The 25,878-nt window shown below is 60.2% G+C and overlaps 1 protein-coding gene across 3 annotated transcripts in view; it reads left to right on the plus strand.

Annotated features, from left to right (window-relative positions):
- The first annotated feature begins 522 nt into the window (after nt 1-522).
- The window catches only part of PRDM11 (PR/SET domain 11), a 75,690-nt gene continuing 50,334 nt past the window's right edge, over nt 523-25,878 (plus strand). The window contains exon 1 of one of the 3 annotated variants that reach the window (XM_081265132.1): nt 523-913. In XM_081265132.1, the coding sequence (XP_081121258.1) occupies nt 677-913 (237 nt within the window). In that variant the 5' untranslated portion in view covers nt 523-676. The remainder of the gene's footprint in view (nt 914-25,878) is intronic. The other 2 variants (XM_081265135.1, XM_081265136.1) reach the window with 2 other exon arrangements.

Genomic DNA, 25,878 nt, shown 5'->3' on the forward strand with positions numbered 1-25,878 from the left:
GAGCGTGGCTTAGCCGTCTCTTCCCAGCCAGCCAACCGCCAGCGCGTCCAATTTCCGCGTCTCGATCTTGCACGCGTTTGGAGCTGAACACGTGCGGCTGGGGACCTGGAAACCAGCGCGTCTGCAACAGTGACTATTCGGAAGGAGCCCCCGGCGTCGCCCTCAGCCTTCCACGGGACGCCCAGGTGTCACACCTTGAGCTGGCACCTCCGAGGCGCCGGGCATCCCAAGGGTTACCGGGGGGGGGGGGCGGGCGCAGACGGGCTCCGGAGTCCCGAAAGGGTTAAAAATCTAAGCGCATTTGTCGCCCCCCGACTCTCGGCCTCCCCGGGGCTGCCCGGGGCCGGGGCGAGGCCGGGCCCCCTCGGGCTGGGGCCTCCCAATCCTCCAACTTTCCATTCCGACCCCCCAAAGTGTCCCGGCTGGAAAGTTGGCTCGACCTTCTCGTTTTCGTTTATTTTTATTTTTTCCTCCCTTCCTCCGCGGGCTGCATTATAACCCTCGCCCTCTCCTCGCGGGTCCGAGCGGCCGCGTCGCCCCCGGGCGCGGGGCGGGGGCCGAGGGGCCCCGGGAGTCCTCGCCGGGGCCGGGCTGGGACGCGGCGGCCGAGTCCCGGCTCCGGCCCCTGAATTGGGGGGTCCGCGTCTGCCCCAAACGCCGCTTTCTTCCGTTTTCCATGTCATTTCCTGTACTAATAAGATGGTGGTCAAAGCAGGGGAGGAGAGCAGCAGCGAGTCGCCGCCGCCGCCGCGCCGAGGCTGGCGCTGAAACTTTGCCTCGCGGGGACCCGCGCGCCCGCAGCGCGGCCGCTCCCGCCGCGGGGCCGCCCGCCCGGGCCGCGCCGCCTCCGCCGAGCCGCCCTCCGGGCCGCCCGCCCGCCCGGCCCCGCGGCCGCCGCAGCGTTCCCGGGAAGGTGAGTCAGCCCGGTAGCCACTGTGGCCATTGAAAATGGCTTCGGAGAGCGCTCGGCAGTTCGCCAGCGAGCGCGGGCGCCGGGCCGGGGCGGCGGCGGGGCGCGGGCGGGCGGAGGGCGGAGGGCGGAGGGCGGCCGTGCGGCCCCGAGGTGGGGTAACCCTCGGCAGGTAGCCGCCGCCGCCGCCGCGGGACTCGGGCCGCCCCGGCCGCCCTCCCCGGCTCGCGGCGCGCTCGCCTTGTTACAATGTAGCCTTTTCTCTCGGCGTTCGTTCCGCCGCTGACGGACGTGGCCGCCGACCAATGGGAGCGGCCGCCCGCGCGAGCGTTCGGAATGAGAACGCGGTGACACGGGGGGCGGGGCGCCCGGGGGCTCGCCGCGGCCGCTGGCCTAGTTCTCGGGGGCGGCTCGGCCGCGAGGCGCCGGGCCCGGGGAGGGGGTGTCACGCAGCGCGGCGCTCGGGTTCCCGCGACGTGTGGCCGCGCCGCAGGGCGTTGGTGGAGTGCATTGTGAAGCAGAGTTGCGGTGGGGACTCCGCGGCAGCCTCCAACCCCCCGCTCGCAGTCCCCGAGGCACTCTGAGCTGCAGAAACTGCAGAAACTTGGTGGCCAATGACCTTCCTCCGTCAAGGCCAGCGTGCCCTAGGCGGGTGGCTGCAGGGAGACCCGAGCGGTCGTGGGCGATGGATGGGCCAGGCTGGCGGAAAGTTGCTGGAGTCCGGACCCGGGTGGGAGAGCGGGGTCAGACGCCCAGGATGGGCTGGGACTTGGGAAATCCCTTCATGGGGTTCCTTCATGGCCGGTTGCTTCATGGGGAGAAAAGCCGAGGTATATAATTTAGGGTGGCTGCAAGGAAACACGCCCAGTCCTCTGTGTTGCGGGGACAGGAGGCAGCGAGGCCAGAGTGCTCTTAATGCCTGCAAAGCCTGCAAACTTTGGGGGTTTGTCTGTGCCCGAGCAAAAGAATTTTCCATTCTTTTGAGCTGGAGCATGATCCCTGTGGCCTTTGCCCACATGTCCCCTCCAGAGGAAGGAAGCTGGGGACTTTCCTGGGGTGGTGGCTGGGGGTGTGGGGTCTGTGGGCCCAAAGTAAGAAGCTGTGGCCTCCTTCCCTTGGGAGTGGGGCATGGTCTCCAAAAGGTGGGCTGTGTCTACAAAGTTTCCCTTCTGGGAACTCAGCCCAGGCCCCTTGCTTTATTTAGCTTGGTGGAAAGGGTTTCTCCATCAGAGCCCTTTCTCAACAGCTGTGTGACTTAGGGCTTTGTTATGTTCCTTTTGACCTCTCTGAACCTCTTTCTCTTTCCCTAAAGTGGGGCCACCAAAATTTGACCAGCAAGGCAGCAGGGAGATGAAATGAGATAGCAGAGATCAAGTCCCTGAGGTAGCCCAGGCCCTGGTTCAGGGTGAACAAGAGTCGCTCTCTGAGCCTGGTCATTGCAGAGTGCTGCCCTGGGCATATCCGAATACCCGAACTGCCCCACCCTGCTCCATCCAGTTCCTCATTGACAGGACCCTCAAGGAGCAGCTGGTGGCAGCGGCTGGTTCCCTTCTCTGGTAACATTCTCAAAGATGAGGGTCTTTTATCACTTGTCCCCTGAGCCCTAATCAGCCACCGCAGCTGTCACCTCTGCTTACGTGTGATTTGGACCTGAGTTACTGGGCCCCTCAGTTTGAGAAGTTTTTGAAATTTGCTCTTCTTGGTGTCCAGCAGGATTCTATCCTCTAGAACTTTCTCCTCTTGCACTTCCCTGGTTCTGGGTCGTTGGTCGGAGCACTGGGCAAGGGGTCAGGAGTCACCCGTTTCTTTTCTTTTTGTGGTGCTGGGGATCGAACCCAGGGCCTTGTGCATGCAAGGCCAGCCCTCTACCAACTGAGCTGTAGCCCAGCCCAGGGGTCACCTGTCCCTTAGCCACCTACCTGGCCTCCCTCTGAGCTGTTTCAGGGTGGTGACAAACATGTCAGTTTCCGAGCTGTCTTTAATCTTCCTTCCTGACCTCCCCCAGGGTGCTGACCTTGGCCCAGGCCAGGTCACCCTGCTGGCCCTTCCAAGAGAAACCCCAGTGTCTCTCCCTCACCCCAGTCCACGCCCTCTGCAAGAGAAGAGAACTTCGTCCTCTCAAGCGAATCATCCACCTCTCGCCAGTTCCCCCTCCAGAGCCACAGCTGTCTCTCTGCAGGACAACAGCAAGAGCCTGCTGAGGCCACCTGCACCCTCCCCCTCCGGCCGGCCCCTCGGCACTGCAGCCAGCAGCGTGTTCCAAGTAGGATCCGAGGGGCCTCCCAGTTTCTGTTAAAACAGCTGAAGTCTCCTCAGTACATGTCACCGTGACTTAAAGCCTCTGAGCTGAATGGCCCCCACCTTTCCCTGCCTCATCTCCTACCCTTCCTGGACCCCTCGGATCCTACCAAGATTGCTCCTGCCCCCGCTGGCCCCACCTCCTGGAATCCTGGCTCAGCTGCCACCTGTGAATGATTGGGGACCAGGGAAGGGCGAACTGGGGCCGGAGAGGGGTGTCTGGAGGCCCTTCATGCTCTCCTCTAGATATTTCCAGATTTTCCAGATTCACAGCAGGGGTGGGGCAAGGTTCCCCTAGCTCGCAGGACCAAGTGGCATCATCTCATGGCAGACGGCTGGCTCGTGGGGCCATGAGCTACAGTGATACGTGGGACTTAGGCTAAAGCGTGTACTGCTGGCGTGAGAACCTCTGGGGTGCTCTTTCCCTGGGCGTGGCAACTGGTAGTGGGCGGGATGTGTCTGCTTCTGCCAGGCTGTGTCCTTGTCCCTGAGCTGAGTCCTGATGGCCCAGGGTGGCCCCACAGTGTGAGTGGCAATAGACCTTTGTTGTTTTGAACCGCTGAGATCTGGGGGTTTTGTTATTGTAGCACAACCTGTCCTCTCCTGACTTCTACGGGGACTAGCTAGCAGTCTAGGCAGAGTGGCAGGTAGTGCCCGTGCTGTTCATGAACAGGAGGAAGGACAGTGACCGGGAAGCGGCCGTGGGACCTTTGTAATGTGCGAAGCTGAGCCTATCGATTCCTGCCCAAAGACCCTTAAGGACTCGCGGCTGCCACGAGGAGGAAGACAGAGTCCTTGCTGTGCCCTCCAGTCCCTGTGGGGACGCTGCCTTGCGACCTCCCCTTTGCCATGCTCAGCCTACATTCCTTGCTGTCCCCTCTGCCCTGTCACATTCCACCTCTGTCCTGATGAGGCCTCCCCTTCCCTCTCCACTCACTTCAGGGAAGCCCCCGATGGCTGGCCCCCAGTTCCTCCTCTGCGGGGCTCACCCCCTCTCCTTTGAACACCGTCTCTGGGGAGTCTTCCCTTTCTTGGTGAGGCTGTTTGGTTGCAGTCCTGTTCCTCATCAGGTCCTAGCTCTGTGACAGTTGGCTCGAGCCATGCAGAGTTCTGATCTGACAGCGCCTCTGTGAATACCCCCGTGGACGGGGGACTCCCCCTGTGCTGGGGTTTGGGATGGAAGAGTGGCATCCACTTCCCTCTGCGGGCTGGTGTCGGACGAGGCAGACCAGGTCATTAGCTTGTAGAGTAACGGTGGTAAGCTCCCCCTCCTTACAGGTGTGGAAGTTCCAGGAGGGTGACAGGGTGAGATTCAATGGCCCTTACAGTCTCTGCTGATCTGGAGACTCTAGAATTCAGTGGAAGGTCTGCGGAGCAGGAGACCCGGGGTGAAGACCCGGGGTGGTGGTGGCAGGTCCTGTTTATTGAGGGCTTTTGTGGTCAGATCCGGTACTAAACATGTCACGGACCATATTAGTCATTTAATAACAAAATACCAGAGGCTGGGTGCTTTGTAGAGAAAAGAGGTTTATTTAGTTCGTAGTTTTGGAGCCTGGCATGGCCCTGTGGTGAGGGCTTCCTTGGCTGCATCATCCCATGGCAGATGGCAATGTGGCAAGGGCGTGGGAGAGCAGGAGGCCACACGGCAAGACAGGGAGCCCGAGCGTGAAGGGCCAGGCTTGCTCTTGTCACAATTAGAACTCTTGTCTCTCGAAATAACTAACCAGGTCCCACGAGAATCACATCAGTTCCTTCCAGGGACAGTGCCCTCAGTGCCCCAGTGACCGCTACCTCTTCAGGTCACTGCCCCATGGAGGACTAGGCTTTCAACAAATGGGCCTGTGTCGGGGGGGGGGGGGGACATGTTCAAACCAGAGCTCCCCGGCACACGCCCTCTGTGCACACCAGTGTGCGAGGAGGCAGATGTGGGAACGGAGGCTCCAAGAGGTGGGGTGAGGGCCCAGGGCCAGCGGCACAGTCAGCGCTGGAACCTTGGCTCTCTGATGTGGCCTCCTGAGGGACACCCTCCTGCAGGGGGGCAGAGCACCCAGAGCCCCTGGGGAGAGGCCCTTTGGGACGGTGTGGGGCTGGAAGTCCTCTGTGGTCAACCGGACACTGGCTTCCAGCAGAGGGGCTCCGGGCTCCGAGGCTCTGGGGCCCTGGGGACAGGGCTGGTCCAAAGCCAAGGGTGCACCCCCTCCCTGCAGGAGTGGGGGGGGGCTCTGTGCTCAGAGTGGGCCTGGGAGGGGCTTCCGGTGTTGGCCCAGGGCCACACGGGAAAAACAAGCTGTGCAGAAAGAAAGGGGGGAGAGAGAGAGAGAGAGAGAGAGAGAGAGAGAGAGAGAGAGCGAGCCAGCCATAAAGAAAAAGGAAACTGCTGTCAATTTTGGAGCCTCCTCCCTCTTGCAGATACACCTGGTGGAGGGGGCGCAGCACCCCGGGCAGAGGCCCTGCAGGAGGGGCCTGGGGCTGGGCCCGTGTCATCCTGTCCCTCACACCTTCCCCAGGTGGCCGTGCACCTGTGCAGTCTCCGGTCCGCCAGGCCCCTGCAGCCCAGTCCTCACTCACGGGCCCCCACGATAGGCCACTGGCCACCGTGAGCCCTTGTCCAGGCAGGTCCAGGTCACACAGGGGGTGCAGGGAGACGCCATTGATTCCAAGTCCAGTCGTCCCACCTCCTGAGCCTTGGTGGCCTAAGTGGAGAAGGAGGCCATGTGGTCCCCACGTGGCGCTGCTGCGCAGGTGAAAGGTGAGCACCCTGAAGGCGTCGTTCCCCTTTTGCACACGTGCTGGGGGCTCCGCCTGCTGGGTCCTGTGCACTGTTCACATGAAAGTGACAAAACTGACAAACAGCCTAGCGCTCTGGGAACTTACTTTATAACAAAGCGAGGCAGAGAAAATTCAAAACAAGTAAAGCGCCATACCAAGGAGGAGGAGGAGGTGGGAAGCAAGGGGAGGGCCCGTGAGAAAGGTCATGCAGGTAACCCGATGAGTGTCCCAGGGAGAGGGAGCAACCAGTGCAAAGGCCCTGGGGTAGGACCAGGATGAGCGTGCTGCTCATGTTTTACTCCACTGTAGTCTTTCCAGGCTCCTCTCCCTCTGAATCCCTTCACACACACTCTCCAGCCAAATAACCCACTTGAGCCTCAGAGGGTTTTATAAGGAGGAAGCAGATGTAGAAGCAGATTCACATTCCAGAAAGCTGCCCAGCAGCCTAGGAGTGAGGCTGGAGGCAGGGAGGTCGGTTAGGAGGCTAATGCAATAGTAGGGGTAGAATACGAGAATGAGAATCTGGGAGTGGAGCAATGTGCAGGGGACTTGGCTCTCCACTCTGAGGGACAGAATGAGTGGGGTGGGGCTCTGTCGGGGGGGCCACAAATTTCCCCGAGTGTACCTGGCTTCTGTTTCCCAGGGGCTGGGGAACCCCAAGTAAGGTCTGGCAGAGTGCCTTGGGCTGGTTCTCTGGGGGGACGTGGGACAGAGAAGGGGCCAGGGAACGGTCTGGAGGGGTCAGTGCTGTGCCTTGCAGGGGGTGTGGGCCTGAGGCTCCACCCTGCTTCTGCTCTTGGCCCCTGGGTGCCCGGATGACAGGTGCCCTCCTGGTGGCTGCCCCTGAAGACAGTGCCAGCTCAGGGCTGCACGGCGGCCCCCAGAGACCCCCAGCCCTGCTTAAAGGTGACCTGGCCACACCTCCTCCCTCTCCACTGGCCTGAGATCAAGGCCAACCACTCAGCCACCCTAGGCCTCAGTTTCCTCTTCCGTAAATGGAGACAGTCTGTCTGTCCTGCCCGCAGTCTGGGAAGGGTTTTAGGACCCCGTTTCAGTCATTGCTGTCTCTGGGTGGTGAAAAGCCGGAAGGAGCAGGAATCAGCACCAGGTCCTTGACAACAGCCCCACAAATTGCTTCTGCATTATTTTAGGGAAAAGGAAACTCGGGGCTCAGAGAGGTTAGGTGACCTTCAAGGTCACACAGCCGTATTCTAATCTTTGAGGTCACTTAAGAAAGCCGCATTTGTAAAGCAGCCCTGGGGGACACCTTCCTGCGTTCCACAGTTCCCACAGGTTTCTAGGTGTTTGAAAGTGGCCTGTGATTTGTTGGGTCTTGATTTACACAGAGGATTTCAAGACCCTCTCCACACCGGAAGGACATGTTTGGACAGACCAGGAGCCTCCAGGGGATGGTACCAGGGGAGGGGAGTGGCGGTGGGGCAGAGGCTGCTGGCCACTTGTTGTCCAGCGCCAGCCTCTGAGCAGGGCTGGCTGCCGAGGCCTGGGGCACACCTGGGCCTCTAGACCTGCCGAGTCTCCTGGGGCCTCTCCTTCCCGCCTTTCCCTCCCGCCCCAGCTGACCCATAAGGGCACTTCAGGACAGTCCTCCAGCTTCTGCCAGAACCTGCATCCTGAGCCTGGAGTCGGGCAGGCAGCCCCTCCCATGACCCCATTGACAGCTGAGAAAACTGAGGCTGGAGAGAGGGGGCTTGCTGGGGGTCATATGTGCAGAGCGTGCACAAGCCAGAGTCCCTGGCCCGTGTCTAGCGTCCCTTCCTCTGTTCCCGAGTCCAGCTCCTCCTGGAAGCAGAGCCGCGTGGGGACCTACAGGGCGTTTGGCTTTGTGTCTGTCCCGTCTCCAGACAGTTATCTGGCTGGCGCTCACCCTGCGGAGGGATGGCAGCAGCCCCCGCCGTGGGGCTGGAAGGAGCTGGGGAGGAGCTGGGGTGGCCACCAGGAGGCCGCGGTCCCACACTTCCCACCCTCCGGCGGTTGGAGGCCAGAGCGGCAGGAGCGGCAGACTGCCTGGGTCATCAAGCTGGGCTGCTGTGGACGTCACTGAGCAGTAAATATGGAGCCGCCCCCACAGTGCCAGCTCTCCCGGGTGACTTCTCCACCATCTCACTTCCCCCGAGGGAAGGAGTGAGAGCCCGGAGGATCGGCCGCCTGCTGCCCGGGGAGGGAGAGGCCAGGACGGAGGGGCCAGGACGGAGGGGCGGAGGAGCAGCCCGCCAGACCCCCGGCCCCGGCAGGGAGAGACCCTTTCATGGGGCCAGGACCTGGGACCCCGCAGGCTGGACTCCGCATTGTCACCACCCAAGGTACAGAGCGAGGGCTGCAGGGGGCGTGGGCCCTCCTGACCTATGCTGCCCCTCACTGCTCCGACCAACCCGGCAGGTGGCGTTGAGCGTGTGCGCATGTGCACGTGTGTGTAAGTGTGTGTATATACCCGCGTGTGTGCGCGCGTGCGTGTACTCCCGTGCACAAGCAAGGCGCCCCTCAGGCCAGCTGGGTGCAGAGGGAAAGGCAGCCATCGGGGCTGGCATTTGCGGAGGCTCAAGGTGTCCCAGGGAGGGGACAGGGAGAGGAAGGAGAAGCCCGTACCCTGCACAAGGAGGCCAAGTCCTCAGAGGAAGCCCTGGCCCAGCCCAGATCCACCCAAGACAAGAGCGGGGTCTTGAGGAGAAGGCGTGAGGCAGGGGCCCAGGAGGAGTCCCGGCACGGGCTCCCCGCCTCTAAGAGGTGTCAGTGACACCCCAGCCTCAAGGAGGCTCCTAGGTGCCATGACCCTGCCAGACCGCATCTGGTGACCTTTCACAGCTGCCCATGACCCCATCTACAGAGGCGAAATCAAGGCCCAGAGAAGTGAAGTGACTTTCCCAAGGTTGCACAGCCCTGGAGGACCAAGCCAGGTTGCTGCCTCTTACCACCAACAGTGAGAAGTACCGCGCGGCACCCGTGCTGCTGGAGTGCGGACTGGAGAAGTTGCAGCACCCCGACTTCTGTCCCTGGGGTGCTGGGCCATTCAGAGGAAGTGCAGGATGTGGGCCCGCGTGCCTCCAGCCGGTGGCCCTCTGTCTCTAGGTGTGCACGCCTGAGAATGGGCGCCAGCACAGACCGTGCTGCAGGCTGGTAGGGACCTTCCTGCCCAGTGTTGGGGTGAAGGTGTTAGTGGAGCGTCCCCGGGACGTGTGCCCACACTCAGGCTCCTCTGGGTGCTAGGGGCATGGGGCCTCCAGCGCCCAGGAGAGCAGAGAGCTTGCTCCACGCCCCCCGCGAGCTGCGCCCCAGACAGGTGCAGACAGGAGAGGGAGCGGAGCGTCGAGGAGCTCCTAGGCAACTTGACGTCAGCCGTCAGTTTTATTGTGTTTCACAAAAGCATCCGTGGGCAACAGATCGGAAAACTTAAAACAGTCTCCACCACGAACAGTTCAAGCAGCTCTTGCCCCGATGCTGCTGGCCATGGTGGGGGCAGGGATCAGGGCATCTACCAGGGCACGGAGGTGGGGAGGTGGGAGGGCGTGGTACCCTCCCAGAGGAGCTGGAGGAGCCGCCTGCTGTGAGGAGGCGGAGAGGTGGCTGGGGAGGAGGGAAGGGCATCTGGGGATCTGGGGACAGTGTGTGCAAAGGCAGGCAGCCAGGACCGAGGCTCGGGAATGGCGGGTGTTTGGAGGAGAGCAGGTGCCGCAGGTCCAGGAAAGGCGGCTTTGGCCACGCTGGGAGGGCCTTGGAGGCCACTAGGTGAGGTGGGGACTCTGCCTTGGAGGCCCTGGGAAGCCATGGATGCTTCCTAAGCAGGGGAGAGAGATGGCTAGGTTTGGGAATTCTGTCTGGATAGCATCAGGCTCAGGGTGGGAAACATGGAGATCTAAAGGGGCCAGGTTGGTGTCCCTCAGGGCGCCGTCAGAGGACTGCTTCTTGAGCCAGTGGATGACTGCTGGTGAGGGTCCCTTCCTGTCCGGTGAGTCAGTGCTGGCTGGACAGGCAGGCGGCCTCTGGGGTGGGCCAGGCAGCTTCCAGGCTGTCCCAGCCATGGGTTGACACCTGGGTGGTGAGCTGGCTACGGCAGCCCATCTGTCCCCACTGTCCCATCCCGCCAGGGCTGCAGGAGCGTGGACTGGGTGCTGCCAGCAGGTGTCCCGTTGCAGTCTGGGCACATCCTGAGCCATGCTGGTGTGGCAGGAGGAGGGAGGGCTGTGGTCAGGGCCTAAGGTCAGGGGCTTGGCCAAGCACTGCTCTCCAGTGGCAGGGGGTCTGTGTGGGAGGTGAGTGGTGGTTGGTGGCCTGAGTCGGCTTCCTTCAAGGTCCCTCCAGGGGCCAGGGCTGGATCTGCGTGAGTGGCCTCAGAGGTCAGCTAGCCCCTGGTGGGGCAGCGAGGACGGTTCTTGTCCAGCCTGGGCTAGCCATGGAGCAGCAGGGCAGCCTCTGGGCACCGTGGCCCTTGGCTCCCCACAGAGGAGCCAGGGCGCCCTGTTCCCAGGCTCCTGGGGACAGACCAAGGTGTGGCTGGGCCTGTGTGTGGCCACAAGTCCACAGAGAGTGGGGCCCGCAGGGAGCCGGGGAGCGCTCTGCGGCCCCACCTGCGCCACCTCCTCTGGAGCCTGTCCGGGTGGCCCGGCCGCGTCCCCCTGCAGCTCTGGCAGGTGGCTGCTGTTCAGCAGGGCTCTGGGGCGAGGTTCTGCACACAGGACTGGCAGCCATTCCTTCCCAGTCCTGGCCCTGGCTTCATGGCCAGCAGGGTAGGAGTCGCCCAGAAGCCAGGCCTTTGACTGCGGCCCAGTGATGCCTGGCGACTGGCAGCTTGAGCCCTCCACCCTCTGTGCCCGCGGGTCCACTCAGGACTCAGAGCTGGCTGTGGTCAGGCTGGCTCTGAGCCCGTCTCAGGGTCCCCCAGGCTGGCACTTTTCCTCACGTGTGCCAGGGGACCTGCTTGGTGGCCCAGACTCCCTTCTTAGGGACACATCTGATTGAACCCCCGAGGCTGTGTCCAGAGTTCAAGGGCACCGTCCACCCCACCGTTTGCTGTTGTCACAGCCTGTCTCGCTGCTCCTGGGGACTGAGTCCTTCCTCTCCTCCGCGCCTTCCCAGTTCTGTGCCCTGTCCTGCCCCAGATCCCGGCTGGCTGGCTTCCAGAGTCCCCTCCTCCAGTTTCAGGTAGAAAGCAGACTCTTTGGTGGCACCTGCCAGCGGTTCCCTTGCCCTCCCTGAGTGCCCGCCCGGGGTCCAGGCCAGCGGCCAAGAAAGTCGCACTGCCCTTGGGCTCGCCCGTCTCCCTGGCCCTTCCTCTGCCTGAGAGCTCCTTGGCCTGCGGCCTCGGCCAGAAGCAGGTCTTCCCTGGGCCCTGGACCTGCGGCCAGCCTGGGGCTCCGCCCTTGCCGCCTCCTCGCCTCAGTGCCCCGGGTGCGAAGAATGGCAGGGCCTGTCGTGCGGGGACAGGGCATGGTCCACAGGAGGCCACGCAGGTGTTGCTCGCCGTGTCCTCACGGGGCCGCAGGGGCCTCCCCAGGCCCGCTGGCAGTGAGCACAGTGACCTTGGCAAGGTCTCGAGGGAGTCGGGGCAGGCTGGGCTCACTCCTGACCCTGCAGCTGTCTGGATGCAGTGACATCGCTGACCCATGCCCGTGACGTGGTCAGGGCCAGTTCCCTACTGGGGTCAGGTCTGTGGGACTCACGGGTTCTGCCTGAGTTGGGGTCTGGGCTTGTCACAGCTGGGCCACTGCGGGGAGGCAGCCCGGGAGCACTTCCTGTCCCTGTCCCTGTCCCCTTTCTTCCGTCTCCTCTCTGGTTCCTGCCTCTGTGCAGAGTCCTCCTGGAGATGCGACCTGGGCCCAGGAGCACCCCTGGAGCTGGGCATTCATCCAGGGACCGGGGGGTGCTGGGGTCCCTGGGGAGGCTGGACAGGGATGGCTGCCGGGGCACCTCTGACGGCCCAGGACACTCCCTCTGAGTTATGGGGGGGACCTCATGCCGTCCCCCCTCTCCCCTGTCCGTGGGTCGGAATGAAGGTTGCCCTTGTCTCCCCAGCAACACTTCTGAGGCTCAGCAGGGCCCGGAGTCCCTGTCCCCGCAGTGACTGAATTTCTCTGATCCCCAACTCCAGTATAGATGGGCTTCCCCAGCAGCTCTGGGTCTCTTTAATCTTGTTGCACCAAGTTTTAGTTATCCCAAGAAGAAACTAGTGCACGCCCGTGTGTGTGTATGGACACGTACGTGTGCGTGTGTGTGTATTTACCATTATTACTGCTGTGCCAGGAAGGGGACGCGGGCCTACTGCATGCGAGACTAGCACTCTGCTTACTGAGCTGCATCCCCAGCCCTACACAAGTATGTTTTAGCCACACATAAAAAAATCAAATATTAACAAAGCCTTCCTTGGCCACCACGACACTGAGATGACCTCACGGAGTGAAACCTCATCATCATTACTTGGGTGTATTCTCGAGATCTTTTTCTGTGCCCTGACACGCATGACCTATAGGAGTAATGTTCCACTGTGTGTGTGTGTGTGTGTGTGTGTGTGTGTGTGTGGACAAATGGTTTCATGTCATCCAGACTGTTCTGAAAATTGCTTTTCTTACTTAGCATTCCCTTTCCATGGCAAGAGAATCTAACTAGGGTTTTGCATAAAGAGCGACCATAATTAGTTTCTTTATTGATACAAGCTGGTTTTGGAGTGACTCATCATTCAGCCGTTCCCCTCCTGCTGGACATGTAGGTTAGTTCTGATTTTTTCCGAGCGCCTCCTTGGACATGTCTGGAGTTGCTGCTGCTTGGTTTCAGGAGCCAGTTACAGTTTTTAAAATATTGTGTAATATTTAAAATTTGTCAGCTGAGAGTTCCCCCAGAGCCAAACGCCTTCCGTGGGTCCCCGTGACTCCTGGAGGCCCGAGAAGCTCTGCTGTCCCCGCTGCTTGCCCCTCCCCCGCCCCTCCCTATGGGGTGGGAAACAGTGGCCCTGGAGCCCGCTCTCCCCACTCTGGGGTTTTCTGTCCTTGCTTAAGGCCTCTGTTCCAGGTGAGCGGGGGAGGTGGACCCTGGAATCAGAAGGCCTTGGTCCAGTCCTGGCTCAGCTGCTCCCTGACTGTGTGTCTAGGAAAGTGACACAACCTCTCTGTGGTGTGGAGCCCTGTCCCAGGGCGGCCGTGGGAGGCAGCACCCATACAACACCCAGTGCCGGGCCCCCTCCAGGCTCTCTTCTCTGCACCATCCTGTCCCTACCTCACTGGGACAGTCCGTTGGCCGCCTCTTGGCCCAGGGCTTTGTGACAGCTTCGTCCCGTTGTCCCCTGGCATCCCACAGGAGGCTGCTGCCCAGAATGCGGTGGGCGATCGGATTTCCACCCTCTTGGCCCTGACGGGTCTGGCCCGGGGCCCACGCGGAGGGAAAGAGGTCATCCTAACTGTTTGCTCAGGGAGGTGGCCAGGAGCCTGGTCACGAAACCCCACACCCGGGAAGGTGGACCGGCTCTAATGGGCCCTTGTGGCTGTGGATCTGATCTCCCTTGGCCTGCAGGGTGGGCAGGAGAAGACAGCAGCCTGGGGTCAGCCTCTCCCAGAGCCGGGGTGTCCCCGGGCCACTCGGGTGGCCCAGCTGTGGGTCTGCTGCTCCTCAGGGCCAAGGCTGCAGCTGGTTACTTACTTAAAGCTGCAGGGAGAGACCTTTCGGCTGCTCCCTTCCACCTGCTTCAGGAGCTTTTTTGTTTTCGTGGCCAAAATACCCGGCCGGAGCGACTCAGAGCAGGGAAGGTTATTTGGGGTCATGTATCAGAGGTCTCCGTCCCTAGATGGCCAGTCCGTGGCTGGAGCCCCAGGTGAGGCAGACGGGCCCAGGGAGGAAGCCAACAGGAAAGGAAACAGGGGTTCAGAGGGGGGGCCACGGGAAGACGCACCCCCCGCCCTGGTGACCCGCCTCCCTACAGCCCCCGGGCTGGTGGGTCCCGGCTGGTTCACAGGGACAGCTCTGCCACTCCAGATCTTCACCTCTGGACGCACCCCTGCCAGCCCAGGAGCTTTCGGGGGACACTGCGTATCCAGTCCACCCCAGTCGTCCCCCCGGGTCCCAGGACACCGTCAGCCTCGGTCAAGGAGCGTCTCGCCGCCCCTGTGACACAGGCAGGGGCAGAGTCTGAGGCTCAGGAGGTGGACAGACTCCCCAGGCCACACAGGTAGCCGCTGGCAGGCTGGGAAGGCCCCTGCCATCTGGCTCCCCGAGTGCTGGACTTGGCGGAGGCGGCGGCCGGGCAGCCCTGCTGGCCTCTCGCTGTGGCGTGTGGTCAGGGAGCACGAGGGCGGGGTTAGTTCCTGAGAGGCGAGAAGTGCCTGATGGCCAGGCCAGCCCCTGCCCAGCACCAGCCACAGGCCCTCTGGGTGGCCGGCGGAGAGCAGCTGCCTGGGCCCGAGGCCCATCCGCCCTGCCGGGAGGCCCTGGCTGCCGAGCCCAGGCTCTGGTGTGGGAAGAGGCCGCAGCCCCCGGGGACTCCAGGGCAGGTCAGCAGCCATCCCAGGGCCCATTTTAAACTGAGAAAGTGGGTCGCACAAGGCCAGGAGCTGTCGGCGGCAGGGGCCACTCAACTGTCCTGAGGGCCTCGCCCACCTGCTGCTGGCTTGTGGGGAAGACCTCTGCCTGAGCAGCTGTCAGAGGCTGTGTGCTCCGTCTGGCTCCATAACAACCGTTGGTGTTTCCTGAGCACTTACTACGTGCCATTCCCATCCTGGGCGTTTTGCTCAGTCCTCACAGTAACCTGGCGAGGCAGATGCCATGATCACCGTTCAGCTTAGAGCTGCAGACACGGACTCCCGGGAAGGCTACGTGACCTCCCGAGGTCATGCAGGATGGAGCAGGGACACTAGTCATGGAAACGTGCTTGCTGAGCTCGCGTGGGAGCCGCTTGGCTCCCCTGGAGGCCGGGAGGGTGGCGTGCCCCTCTGGCTCCTGCCGCCCGCCCATGACAGGTGCTCTGTTGACCTGTTAATAAGTGGTTGCCCGCGAGGGGCTGCTGAGGGGGACTCTGGTCCCCGATGTCTCCCTGGACCTCGGGACGTGGGTTTGGATGGAGGGTTGAGCCCGATGCTATCTGAAGATGCTCTGCTTGGGACTTGGCGACGGCAGCTGAGGTCACTGTGGAGACAGTGCCCCTGAACTGCGCTGACCGTGCCCTGGGGCGAGGCGAGGTGTTTTCTGTGTGGGTGGCTGTAGCGCCCTGTGCTGGCCAGTCTCGGGCTTCCTCTGGGGGAAGCCAGGGAGGCAGGGCGCCGAGGGCAGGCAGGGGCCCTCGCGGGGACACACGAGTCTGCTCCTGAAATTGAGCTCATCTTTAATGGGGTGCCTTGTCCCCTCCACAGTGGCCACATGTCTCCTGCAGATTCCAAAATGGGGGCAGGTGTCGGGGACAGTATCAGATGAGGGGGAGCCTGTTGGTCTCAGGGAGCGACCTACCTCAGCTGCCCCTCCATGCAGGGGACTCGGGTCCCCACCCAGGTTTGCTCTTTATAAATGGCCCTGACAGCAGGCGCTCTGCAATGGGACAGTCCCAGCCTAAGCTCAGCCGCGGGTTCGCTGTGTGGCTTTGAGTGAGTCTCTCTCCCTCTCTGGCCTTGGTGTACCACCCTGTAATAGGAGGCCACAGGGGCTTGGTGGTCCCCGCCGTTCTGTCCCCCCTGCATGGGGTTGGAATGAGGTCTCAGGGCCAGACAGACACTTTCTCGGCACCTTTTGAAGATACTTGGATGCTGGGCACCCTCCGCCCCGCCTGTCGGGGTATTTGGGCTTGGAGTCAAGAGCAGGCTCTGGTACTAAGGGTCCTGAGACTGGAGAACACACACGGGGCGTGTGGCTGCGGGGTCTGCCCCGTGGTGCCGTCTGGGCCCTGAGTGGAGCAGCAGCCGCATGTGGGGAGCGGCTCTGGGGCCAGGAGGCTGGGTATGAACCCGGTGTTGCCTCCTTTGGCTGTGCCCTGGCCTCTTGGGGCCTCAGTTTCCACACCTGGGAAAAGGGCGAGTGGAGCCTTCCTCCCAGGGTCGGGGAGGAGGGCCAGGCTGCTGGCAGGTCCCAGGGCTGCTCGGGAGCCTGGGAAGCTCCCGCAGGCGGCCACAGCCTGGAAGCCGAGTCCAGAAATAGAAGGCCCAAGTCGGAGGCCCCAGATGGCCAGGCTGCCCTACAGCCCCGGGCTGCAAGCTGGCCGCGCGGCCCTCCCTCCGGGATCCTGTTGGCATCAATCACTCGGTGGCCTTGGGGCTAATTTTACCTCCTTGGTTTTCATGCATCATTTCCCATCCGGGGGTGAGTGGGAGCCGGGAGACGGCTCTGCCAGCTGGTGCCCGGCGCCCGCTGCAGTGGATCGCCCGCACCCGGCCTGCTCGAGGGCCTTCTGCAGGGCCCTCTGCAGAGCAGGGCGCCGAGGGCCACAGGCCCTAAAGGCTGGCTCCTTCCAGCCCAACCGGTACCTCCAGGTTAGCATGACTTGACATAATGAGCCACCCCAGATCCTGGGGGTGGCGCCTGGGCTGAGTCTAAGGAAGTGGGAATCGATGGCTCCACCCTGGTGGTCCTTAGGGTCTGTGTAGACCCCAGGGTGGAAGGGTTGGCAGAGAAGGCACGGGCCCCTCTGGCCCAGCCCCAAGAGATTACATGAAGATTATAGTTTGTAGTCACAGAACACCAGGGCCAGCGGGGCCTAATGGAAACCCAAGCCTGACACCCCACTGGACAGACGGGTAAACTGAGGCTCAGAGGGAAAAGGATTTACAAGGTCAGTGCATCAGTGGAAGAGGTCAGACCGATATTCATTTGCTGATGGCTTACTCTTTACTTCTGATAACCCAACCTGACTCACATTATCTCCCTTTTATGGAGGGGCAACTGAAGGCACAGGAAGTGAAAACTTCCCTGTATTCCAGTCAGAAGTGGTAGACCTGGGTTTGCGCCCAGGAGCCCCGCACCTGGATTTCCCGACCTCTATGCGGAGCTGCGTCTTGCTGTGGATGCCTGGGCTGCCTGGCTCCTGCCCTCACCTGCCCCATTCCCTCAGGGAGGGACTCTCCAGGCTGCCACTGAGCCGCACCTGAAGACTCACCCGTCTGTCCTGAGCCCTGCCAGGTCCTGGGGGCTGGGGAGCAGCAGAGTAGGGACAGTCCAGGAGGCATGGTGACCCAAGATGGCACCAGCATGTCACCTGCGGCCAGCCTCTCAGGGGACAGCACCTGTGCAGCACTGCCACTCGGGTCACCAGTGCCACTGGCCAGCCCGGGCAGGGGACACACAGGAATGACAGCTCCTGGAGACCTGGAGAGTGGGTGCTTCGCCGCCTGAGCAGGCCACCACCCAGCAAACTGTCCCTCTCTCTGGTGCCTGCAGGGAGCCCCCACCCCTTGCAGTTTTCCAGAAAAGCCAAACAGCCACATTTTCACATGAAATCTTCTGTTTCTTCAAAATTGGCAAAAATAAAAACTGGAGAAAAGAACAGCCTCCGTGCCACCCGCGCTTCCCTGCTCTGCGCTTCTCACGGGTGTCCCAGCCCGAACCAGGTCTCATTGTGATTATCCCTCAGGGTCCCCGCACAGGAACCCCACACTCCCTGCCCTGAAGAACTCTTTCTTCCTGTCCAGTTTGTCACCCACCACACCAGACTGCCAGTAATGGCAAGAGTGGAGGCTCTGAGCAGGGCAGGTTCCAGATAGCTGCTGTGTAGCCTTGTTAAACTCACTTAGCCTCTCTGAGCCTCCATTTCCTATCTGAAAAAACAAAGCAAAAACTGTACTTGCCAGGTTGTTGACAGGATGAAATACAGTTTGACAGAAACTCAGGTCAAGCAGAATTAGGCCAAAAAAAAAAAAAGGAATTTATGGATTCAGCACAAGTCCAGGAGGCTCTTGAGAGTTTCAGGCACAGTTGGATCCAGAGGCTCGTACCCCCTCATCAGAACTCAGTCTATCCATCCTACTCTGCGTTCTTCTGTATGGCCCCTTCGTTGGCAGGCTGTCGAGGGTGGTGGCACATGGCCGACTGCAAGCAGATCCATCCTAAGTCCTATGCTTTCAGCAGTCCCTGTAGAAGGGGATTTTTCTCCCAGTAGATTCCCCCACCAGTTGAGTAGGCCTCCCTCCCACCCTCCCCCGCACCAGTCGCTATGGTGTCTGCAGGTACAAGCTGTGATGGGTTGGCCGCAGTCCCGCGCCCACCCCTGGGGGGGGAGCATGCGGGCTCCCCAGGGACAACTGGGGCCTTGGTGCCAGAAGGGGCAATGGGTGCCGGCCGACAAACCCAGAGACCTTCTACCATGGCTGCAAGACCCAGGAGAGCAGGGACCTTGGTCACCAGGGTGCCCAGCACTGAGGTTGGCACTCAAAGAACTGGGACACGTGGTGTCGTGCTTGGATGCCACACACAGCCTGGTGTGGCCTTGGCCCGCCCCCTCTTTCGAGCCACGCCCACCCTCCCAGCCATGCCCATCCTGGCCACGCCCACCCCTCACAATCGCGACCATCTCCTTCAAGCCCCGCCCACCCTTCCCAACCACGCCCACCCAGCCCCGCCCACCCCAGCCATGCCCATCTCCCTCAAACCACGCCCACCCTCCCAGCCACGCCCACCCCAGCCATGCCCATCTCCCTCAAACCACGTCCACCCTCCCAGCCACGCCCACCCAGCCCCGCCCGCCCCCAGCCATGCCCATCTCCCTCAAACCCCGCCCACCCCAGCCACGCCCACCATCCCAGCCACGCCCAACTCCTTCCTGGAGCACAGACCTGATCGGGTCTTCGGAGGTCACCTCCTGGGCCGTGTGGGCACTCTGCAGAGCCTCCTCCATGTTGGGGTTATCACCTCGGCTTAAGAAGCCCCAGAACTGTGTTCCCAGATGTGGCTTTGGGGGTTATAACCATTAGGACCACATCGCCCGTGTTCACAGTACTCCTCCTCCGACAGCCTCCCTCACGGTTTCCTCCTCCAGAGCTTGGGGCCCGCCGGTCAGGCTGCTGCTCGTTCTCTTGAGAACATTCCCTCAGCTGTAGAAAGGGTCGCAGGGGAGAGAAGAGCACAGAGGGGCGTGCAGGTTCCAGTTAAGGTCTGGGTTGGTTGCGCTGCCGAGCCTGGCCATGCATACGGGGACGGTGCCTAATGAATGCTTAATGAATGACCCTGTGCGTGCACGTAGGAGTCACCGAGGGATCCCCGGGTGGGTGCCAACGTGGTTAACATTCAAAGGTAGCCCCATCCCCAAGTCTCAGGGGAGGACGAGAGGGGACCCATCAGTGCTCTGCATGCAGTGCGTTGCGAGGCCCCGGGAGAACTCAGGGCGAAGGGCTCCACACCTTTTGTAGCAAGCAGTGAACAGACCGACACCACTTCTCCAGGAACTTGCAGTTGTGATGGTCACACTGCAGTCACCTTGCCTGCTTAGTTACGAGGTAACTAGCAGCAGAAGTGGCTCAGAAGATGGAGAGGGCTTACAGTTTGATCTGCCCAGCAAGGGCTGCTTGCTGCTCAGGACACATGGCAGGCTGTCCCCTTCTCTCCCACCCCACACGCCTGCATGTGTGTGGCTTGACTGAAGATGGTGGTGGGCTGCCTGCCTGACAGGTATTGATGTCCTTGGGGATGTGGCCTCCAGCAGCTTGTGATTTAGGCCAGCTGTGAATCCCTGACTCACTGGGCGCAGCTCAGGATGCTGTGTTCCCACACGCTCCCTGCAGTGCCAGCACTGTGGGTCCAGGGACCACACTTTGAGAAGCAAGGGGTCAGAGCACACATTTCCTCCAGCCCCAAGCCCTCCTTGTCCCCTGGGAGCCCAGGAGTGACTGGGAGCCTGGAGATGGCTGAGACTCTCCTTCCTCCTTAGCCATACTAGGTAAGGAGCTGCATCACCCGGAGGACATGCTGGGCTCCAGCACCTGCCTGCGCAAGCCCAGGAGTGGCCAGGAGATAGTTGGGATGATCCTCCAACGAACCCATGTGTCCAGAACTGGATCAATTGTGACCCTCCCATCCTCCTGCTTTGTCCTCTGCAAATGTGGCCTCCCCAGGCAGCCTCAGCCCAGACGCCCTCAACCCTGCAGCCAGCCTCTGACCCTCCACAGGCCACACCCCCTGCTCCCGATTCTGAGTTGGTTGTGGCTAATCTGGTGCTTAGGATTCTGGGGTCAGGTGGTCATCAGGGAATTTGTTTGGACATCAGGGTCCCCTCACAGGAATAGCACACACACACACTGCTGGCATGACACCGTCAGGGGCAGGGGGAGCCTGGGACTTTTTTTTTTTTTTTTTTTTTTTTTTTGGTAACAGGGATTGAACTCAGGGGCACTGGACCACTGAGCCACATCCCCATCCCCCATCCCTATTTAGGGACAAGGTCTCACTGTTCACTGAGTTGCTTAGCGCCTCCCTGATGCTGAGGCTGGCTTTGAACTTGCAATCCTCCTGTCTCAGCCTCCCGAGCCGCTGGGATTAGCCACCACGCCCAGTTGGGACTTGTTTTTAAAACTGGTAGTACTAATAAGTTTTTTATTATGTAAAAAAGATAGAAGAGACAGTCAACTTCCCCGTATGTCACCCATCCTCAATCATTAATCACTCCTGGGCATCACTAGTGTACTTTTTAAGTCAGAAGTGTCTGATGGGAAGCTACTCTCCTTCCCTGGCATGAGCAGACAATGTCGCTGCCTAGAGCTACTTGGAGCATGTACGAATCCCTAGAAATGTGCATGCCTTTTATTTTTGTGGTGCTGGGGACAGAGCCCAGGGGCACATTCTTGCTAGACCAAGCACTCTGCCACCACGCCACACCCCCTGCCCTGTCCTTTCATATTTGATGCAGCCAGGATGTGTTGATTTTCTTTTCTATAACTTGCTCTGTGCTAGACACAGCTCTAAGTATATTACAGATATCTCTTTTATTTCTCATAACCTGATCTTGCTTGTAGGTGCTATTAATGCCCCCAGGCACAGAGAGGTCAAGCAACTCCCCCAGCATCACACAGATGGTAAATGACACAGCTGGAAGTTGGACCAGGCAGCCCAGCTCCAGAATCCATGTTCTTCGGCACCAGGGTCTGCTGCCTCTCAAATCAGGCGTCCATTCCTGACTTGGATTTTGTTTTTGCCACCACTAGCGTCGTCCACGCGACCACCATTCTTGTGTGTCTGCTTCGCAGCAGTTGCTGCTCTGGTCGCCAGGGTGCAACAGTGAAGGAAGTGAAAGGGCCTCGTCGCCTCCCCGGAGTGGACATCCTAACTGGGACCCAGGCAGCTCATGACAGAGATGAATGCTGTGGGAGGCTGCCGGCCGTGCCTGTTCTGGAGAGACGTGCTGGGTGGAGGGAACAGGCAGGGCAAGGCTCTTGCTGGAGATGGGGCTGGGCAGCCCCTGTGGCTTGGGGGAGTGGTGCAGGGTGGGGGCAGGAAGAGATGAGGGCGCAGAGGCCGTGGAGCTGGCCCTGCTGGCCGTGCACTGCAGTTTAGACGTTTGCTGTGTGGACGATGTACTCTGGGGGTTTCGAGCAGGTGTGTGTGGGGGGGCGCCCTGATCTCTCTTATGCTATAACAGGTTCAGGTTCACCCTGGTGGGAGAGGGGCAAGGAGTGGACAGTGGAGTGGGTCAGTCGCCCTTGGCAAGAGAGAGGCCATGGCAGCTGGGGCCAGGGTGGGGAAGGGGCTTGGGTTTGTTCCAGGGCTTCCTGCTTGGACACAGCCGCCCCCACACCCCGATGGACACATCGGACACATTGGTTGCTTCCCCTCCGGCCATCCCAGTCGATGTTGCAATGACCACGCTTGCACAGAGTGGAGAAAGTTCTACAAGCAAAATGGCAGGATTGAAGCTTAGGAGCAGTTGTTAGAAAGGCCCCATGCCAAACTGCTGTCCGTCGAGTTCGCAGGTTTCACTCAAGAGAGTGCGAGAGAGCCTCACTCTGGCGGGGCCTTGGTGGTGGGTGGCTGGTCTGGAAGCTGCTGCCACCCCAGCCTGCCCCCTCAGAGGCCAGGGTACCACGGGGCTGATGCTGGGCCAGCTGGAGGGGGCCTTTGGTGGAACTGAAGCCTGTGGCTTGTGGCTGCAGTCACTGCAGGCCTGTGCCAGGCTCAGGAAGAGGCTCGGGGGGCGCAGAGGCAGGGCAACCTTAGAACCTGGGGATCTGCCGCTGCACCCTGGGGGTGAGTCTGGCCTCAGAGATGTTCCCAGAACCCACTGATTCTCTGATCCTCAGGCCCCAGTCGTGTCCAGCAAATTCAGTTTGACTCTGACTCGGACCCACCAGAGTCAGCACAGACCCCGCAGTTTCAGGGCTCCGTGGTGCAAGACCGTCCCCCCTCAGATGCTAGTCTCAAATCCCGGTCACCAGTACTTCTCGCTGATACACATCGGGGTTCCCACCACCCCTCCCCACTGGGATGACCCGCAGAACGAGGGCGATGCTCTACCTACTCTTCTTGACTACATAAAGGAGCAGCCAAATGGGAGAGGTCACAGGCCGGGAGGGGTGCTGCTGGCCAGCGCCCCATCCAGCACCATCCAGTGGGGTCTGAAGCTATTCGTGAGATTTTATGGAGCTTCATCTCGGCCCCTCCTCACCTACCCAGAGGTCAGTGGGTGGGGCTGGTGACCAGTCCCACCCTGGAGCTACCTGGAGCCCCAGCCTCAGTCACCGTATTAGCATAAACTCAGGTGTGTCCCAGAGGCTCCTGATGGCAACGCAGGCCGATCGCTAGGTAACTCCAAGGGCGTGGGGAGCCCTGTTTCAAGACCAGGAAGACCAAATATGATTCCTCTCTTTGCCCCTCCCAAGCCCCCTGCTCTGATGGCCATCTTAAGGGTGCCTGCTGCCGAGGCCTCTGTGGGGTGGCCGCCTGCGCTGTCTCAGTGAAGTCACACAAGCCCTCACCTCCCTCTGCTGGGTCAAAGCAGGTCTCCTGCCTGCCCTTGGAGGGGTCCCTGTGCTGACTGGTTGAAGGCCACATTCCTGACCCAGCCACTGGAGAGGGAGGTGGTTTATTCTGACCTCTGAACTGGGGGAGGCCCGGCTGCTTCTGGACCCCAGGCTGTCCTGAGAGCAGAGAGGCCCCCGGCAGGGCCCACGGGAGAGGAGAGCTTCACAGCTCACCGGCCTTTACCTGGCATCCTCTGGCCCCCTGGTATCAGCCTTGTCAACGGTGGAGTCCACAGATGGCGTGTTAAGAGCACTGCAGGAGGACCCGCGTGGGAGACTGTCCCCTGCCCCGGCCAGCACCCTGCTGAGGCCCGGTGGAACCGCTCGGTGGAGGAAGACCCGGACCCCATCTGCCTTGACCCTGGCAGGAGGCACTGCTGGCTGGGCCCAGTCCTTGAGCTGCAGAGTCCGGGGCAGGATGGAGACGCCCCTGGCCCTCAGGGCGCTTGCACGTGTGTGTTTTCGGGTGTGTTCCCTAACAGTATAAGTGCCTACAGGAGAGAGCAAGGCCCGGGAGACCCTCCCAACCCAGCACACCCTGGGCCAGCACCCAGAGGGAGAAACAGAACATGGCCAGCACCCCAGGACCCTCTTTCCTGCCCCTTTCTGTTTAATCCCAAGGATAACCCTGAACTTGACCTCTAATGCCATCGTGTGCCTGATTGTTGCATCTTTTTAACTTTATGTGAACTGGAACATGGAGTCGCGTTTGTTCATTCTCATTCCGACATCGTATTCCACCTGCCAAGCCGATTTTAAACCTAAAGGAGCTTAGTGACTGTTGCACGGTGCCCTGATCTCGCAGGACATGACAGTTTCTTTGCCTTGACTTCAGATGACAGCGGCTAACCACTGTGTTGACCTTACAGTCACAGAGCCTGTGTGTTCTGAGGATAGAGGCCCAGGGAGGCCAGTAAACTATCGCCTAACGCATGCCCCAAACAGAATGATGAAGACAAGTAAAAACAGAGATGCAGCCAGTCCTGATGGCGCACACCTGTCGTCCCAGCGGCTCAGGAGGCTGAGGCAGGAGGATGGCGAGTTCAAGGCCAGCCTCAGCAAAAGCAAGGCGCTGAGCAACTGAGTGAGACTCTGTCTCTAAATAAAATGCAAAAAAGGGCTGGGGATGGGGCTCAGTGGTCGAGTGCCCCTGAGTTCCACCTTAGATGCTTTGTGGTAGAAATATCGGGGCCTCACTGCCCCTGGATCCACTTACTAGTGCGTGTGGAGTGCCACTCGCCCGCCCCACCCCCATCTCTAATTTGGATTCCTCCTTCCTCCATCCAGTTGTTGGGTCTCATCTCGTGACAAATGGGTAAAGGTGGAAGGACCTTTGCAGTTATTTTCTCCAGCAATTTCTAACCCTAATGAGTATGAAGAGCTCCTTTAAAGAGTTCTTTCTTCAGTGCCAGGGACGAACCCAGGGACCCCCACATGATAGGCAAGTGCTCTGCCACTGAGCTATACCCAGTATTTTTTGGTGACACTTTTTCCTCATAAGCAAAAGGAAGTCAGAAACACACAACCCCCCACCCCAAGCTGACTGCTAAGCACCCGCGACTCTATGCTCCCAGACATGTGCGTGCAGACCCATATCACTCTGTATAGATTTCAAGTGGGATTAGTTTGCATCTCTCTTTCTATAGTTTTCACTTTTAGAAAATAGATCCTTTTTTTTCCCCCGTTGTACCGGGAATCTAATCCGGGACACTTAACCACTGAGCCCCATCCCCAGCCCTATTTTGTATTTTTAAATTTAGAGACAGGGCCTCACTGAGTTGCTTAGTGCCTCGCTTTTGCTGAGGCTGGCTTTGAACTCGTGATCCTCCTGCCTCAGCCTCCTGAGCCCCTGGGATTATTGGCCTGCACCACCAGGACCAGCTAGACTTCATTTTTTTTTAAAGAGTCCTTTTAGACTCAAAGTAAGCGAGTTCCCCTGCCTCCCGCCTGTCGCGACCCCCTTGCCCGCAAGGAAGACGCAACACCGGGAATCTTCTTCCAGTTGTTTATTCAGGTTCTCGAGATCTCTTCCACTCTACTCTCTTCTTCATCTTCCTCTTCTTCATCTTCTTCTCTTCATCTTCCTCTTCTCTCCGAATGCTCCTACCAGCCTTAATAAAGCATCTCAAGCCCCAATGCGAAGCTGCCACGTGGAGCTTTCTCATAGGGTGTTAGAAAACCACGCACCAACTCTCCCAATTAAGGAGTTGTTTGTCACAAACCACAGTCGAGCCAGCGCCATCTTGTAATGGCGACCGCAGTCCGCAGAAACGGCTCACTACAGTTCCCCCTTTTGTTTTCTAAAAACAATACAGGCGAGAGTAGAGGTCCTATCCCACTGTGCAGAAGTGGCTGCATAGTATGGCTCAGCCCCAAGGAGGCGCCTTCCCCAGATCTGAGACCATATCAGCCGACGCTTTTCTCGTGGGACGGGGCGTGGACGCGTCTAACCCGCATGCAATAGGACATGCTCTCCTTGAGGTCCACTTCAAGGATCACTCAAGTGCAGTGCCTTGCCTCGCATCCTGTATCGTGATGGACGGAGGGGGATAGCCGAGGCTGAACTGTGGCTGTTTAGAAATACAACGACAAACAAGTTGGTAACACCCTACAAGAAAGGCACGGATCTTAAGGCGATAATCTGCGCAAGCCAGACTTGAGGTGAATTGCCGTTACTCATACTAAGCCTTCAACCAGGAACCTTATCAGACCCAAACAGGTCAGGACGTTCCCACATGACCGTTATTGGCTGAATACGAAAACAGACACCACAAATCTTTCAAGGCCCTGTGAGCTCCTTCAAGGTCTTGTGAGCTGGCCTCTTTGACATGCACAAAAATCAGGGCTGGATCCAAGCCCTGGGGGCCGGGGGGAATCCATGCCAGCAGTTCCCCCCTTTTTGTTTGTTGCACGTCAAAGGGAATCAAGTAGCCCCTGTCTTAGGTCGTTCACTGCCCCTACACTGCTTACCCGTCTTTGGGGAGG

Source organism: Spermophilus citellus (assembly GCF_964194105.1).
Source record: "Spermophilus citellus genome assembly, chromosome: 2".
Taxonomy (NCBI): Eukaryota; Metazoa; Chordata; class Mammalia; order Rodentia; family Sciuridae; genus Spermophilus; species Spermophilus citellus.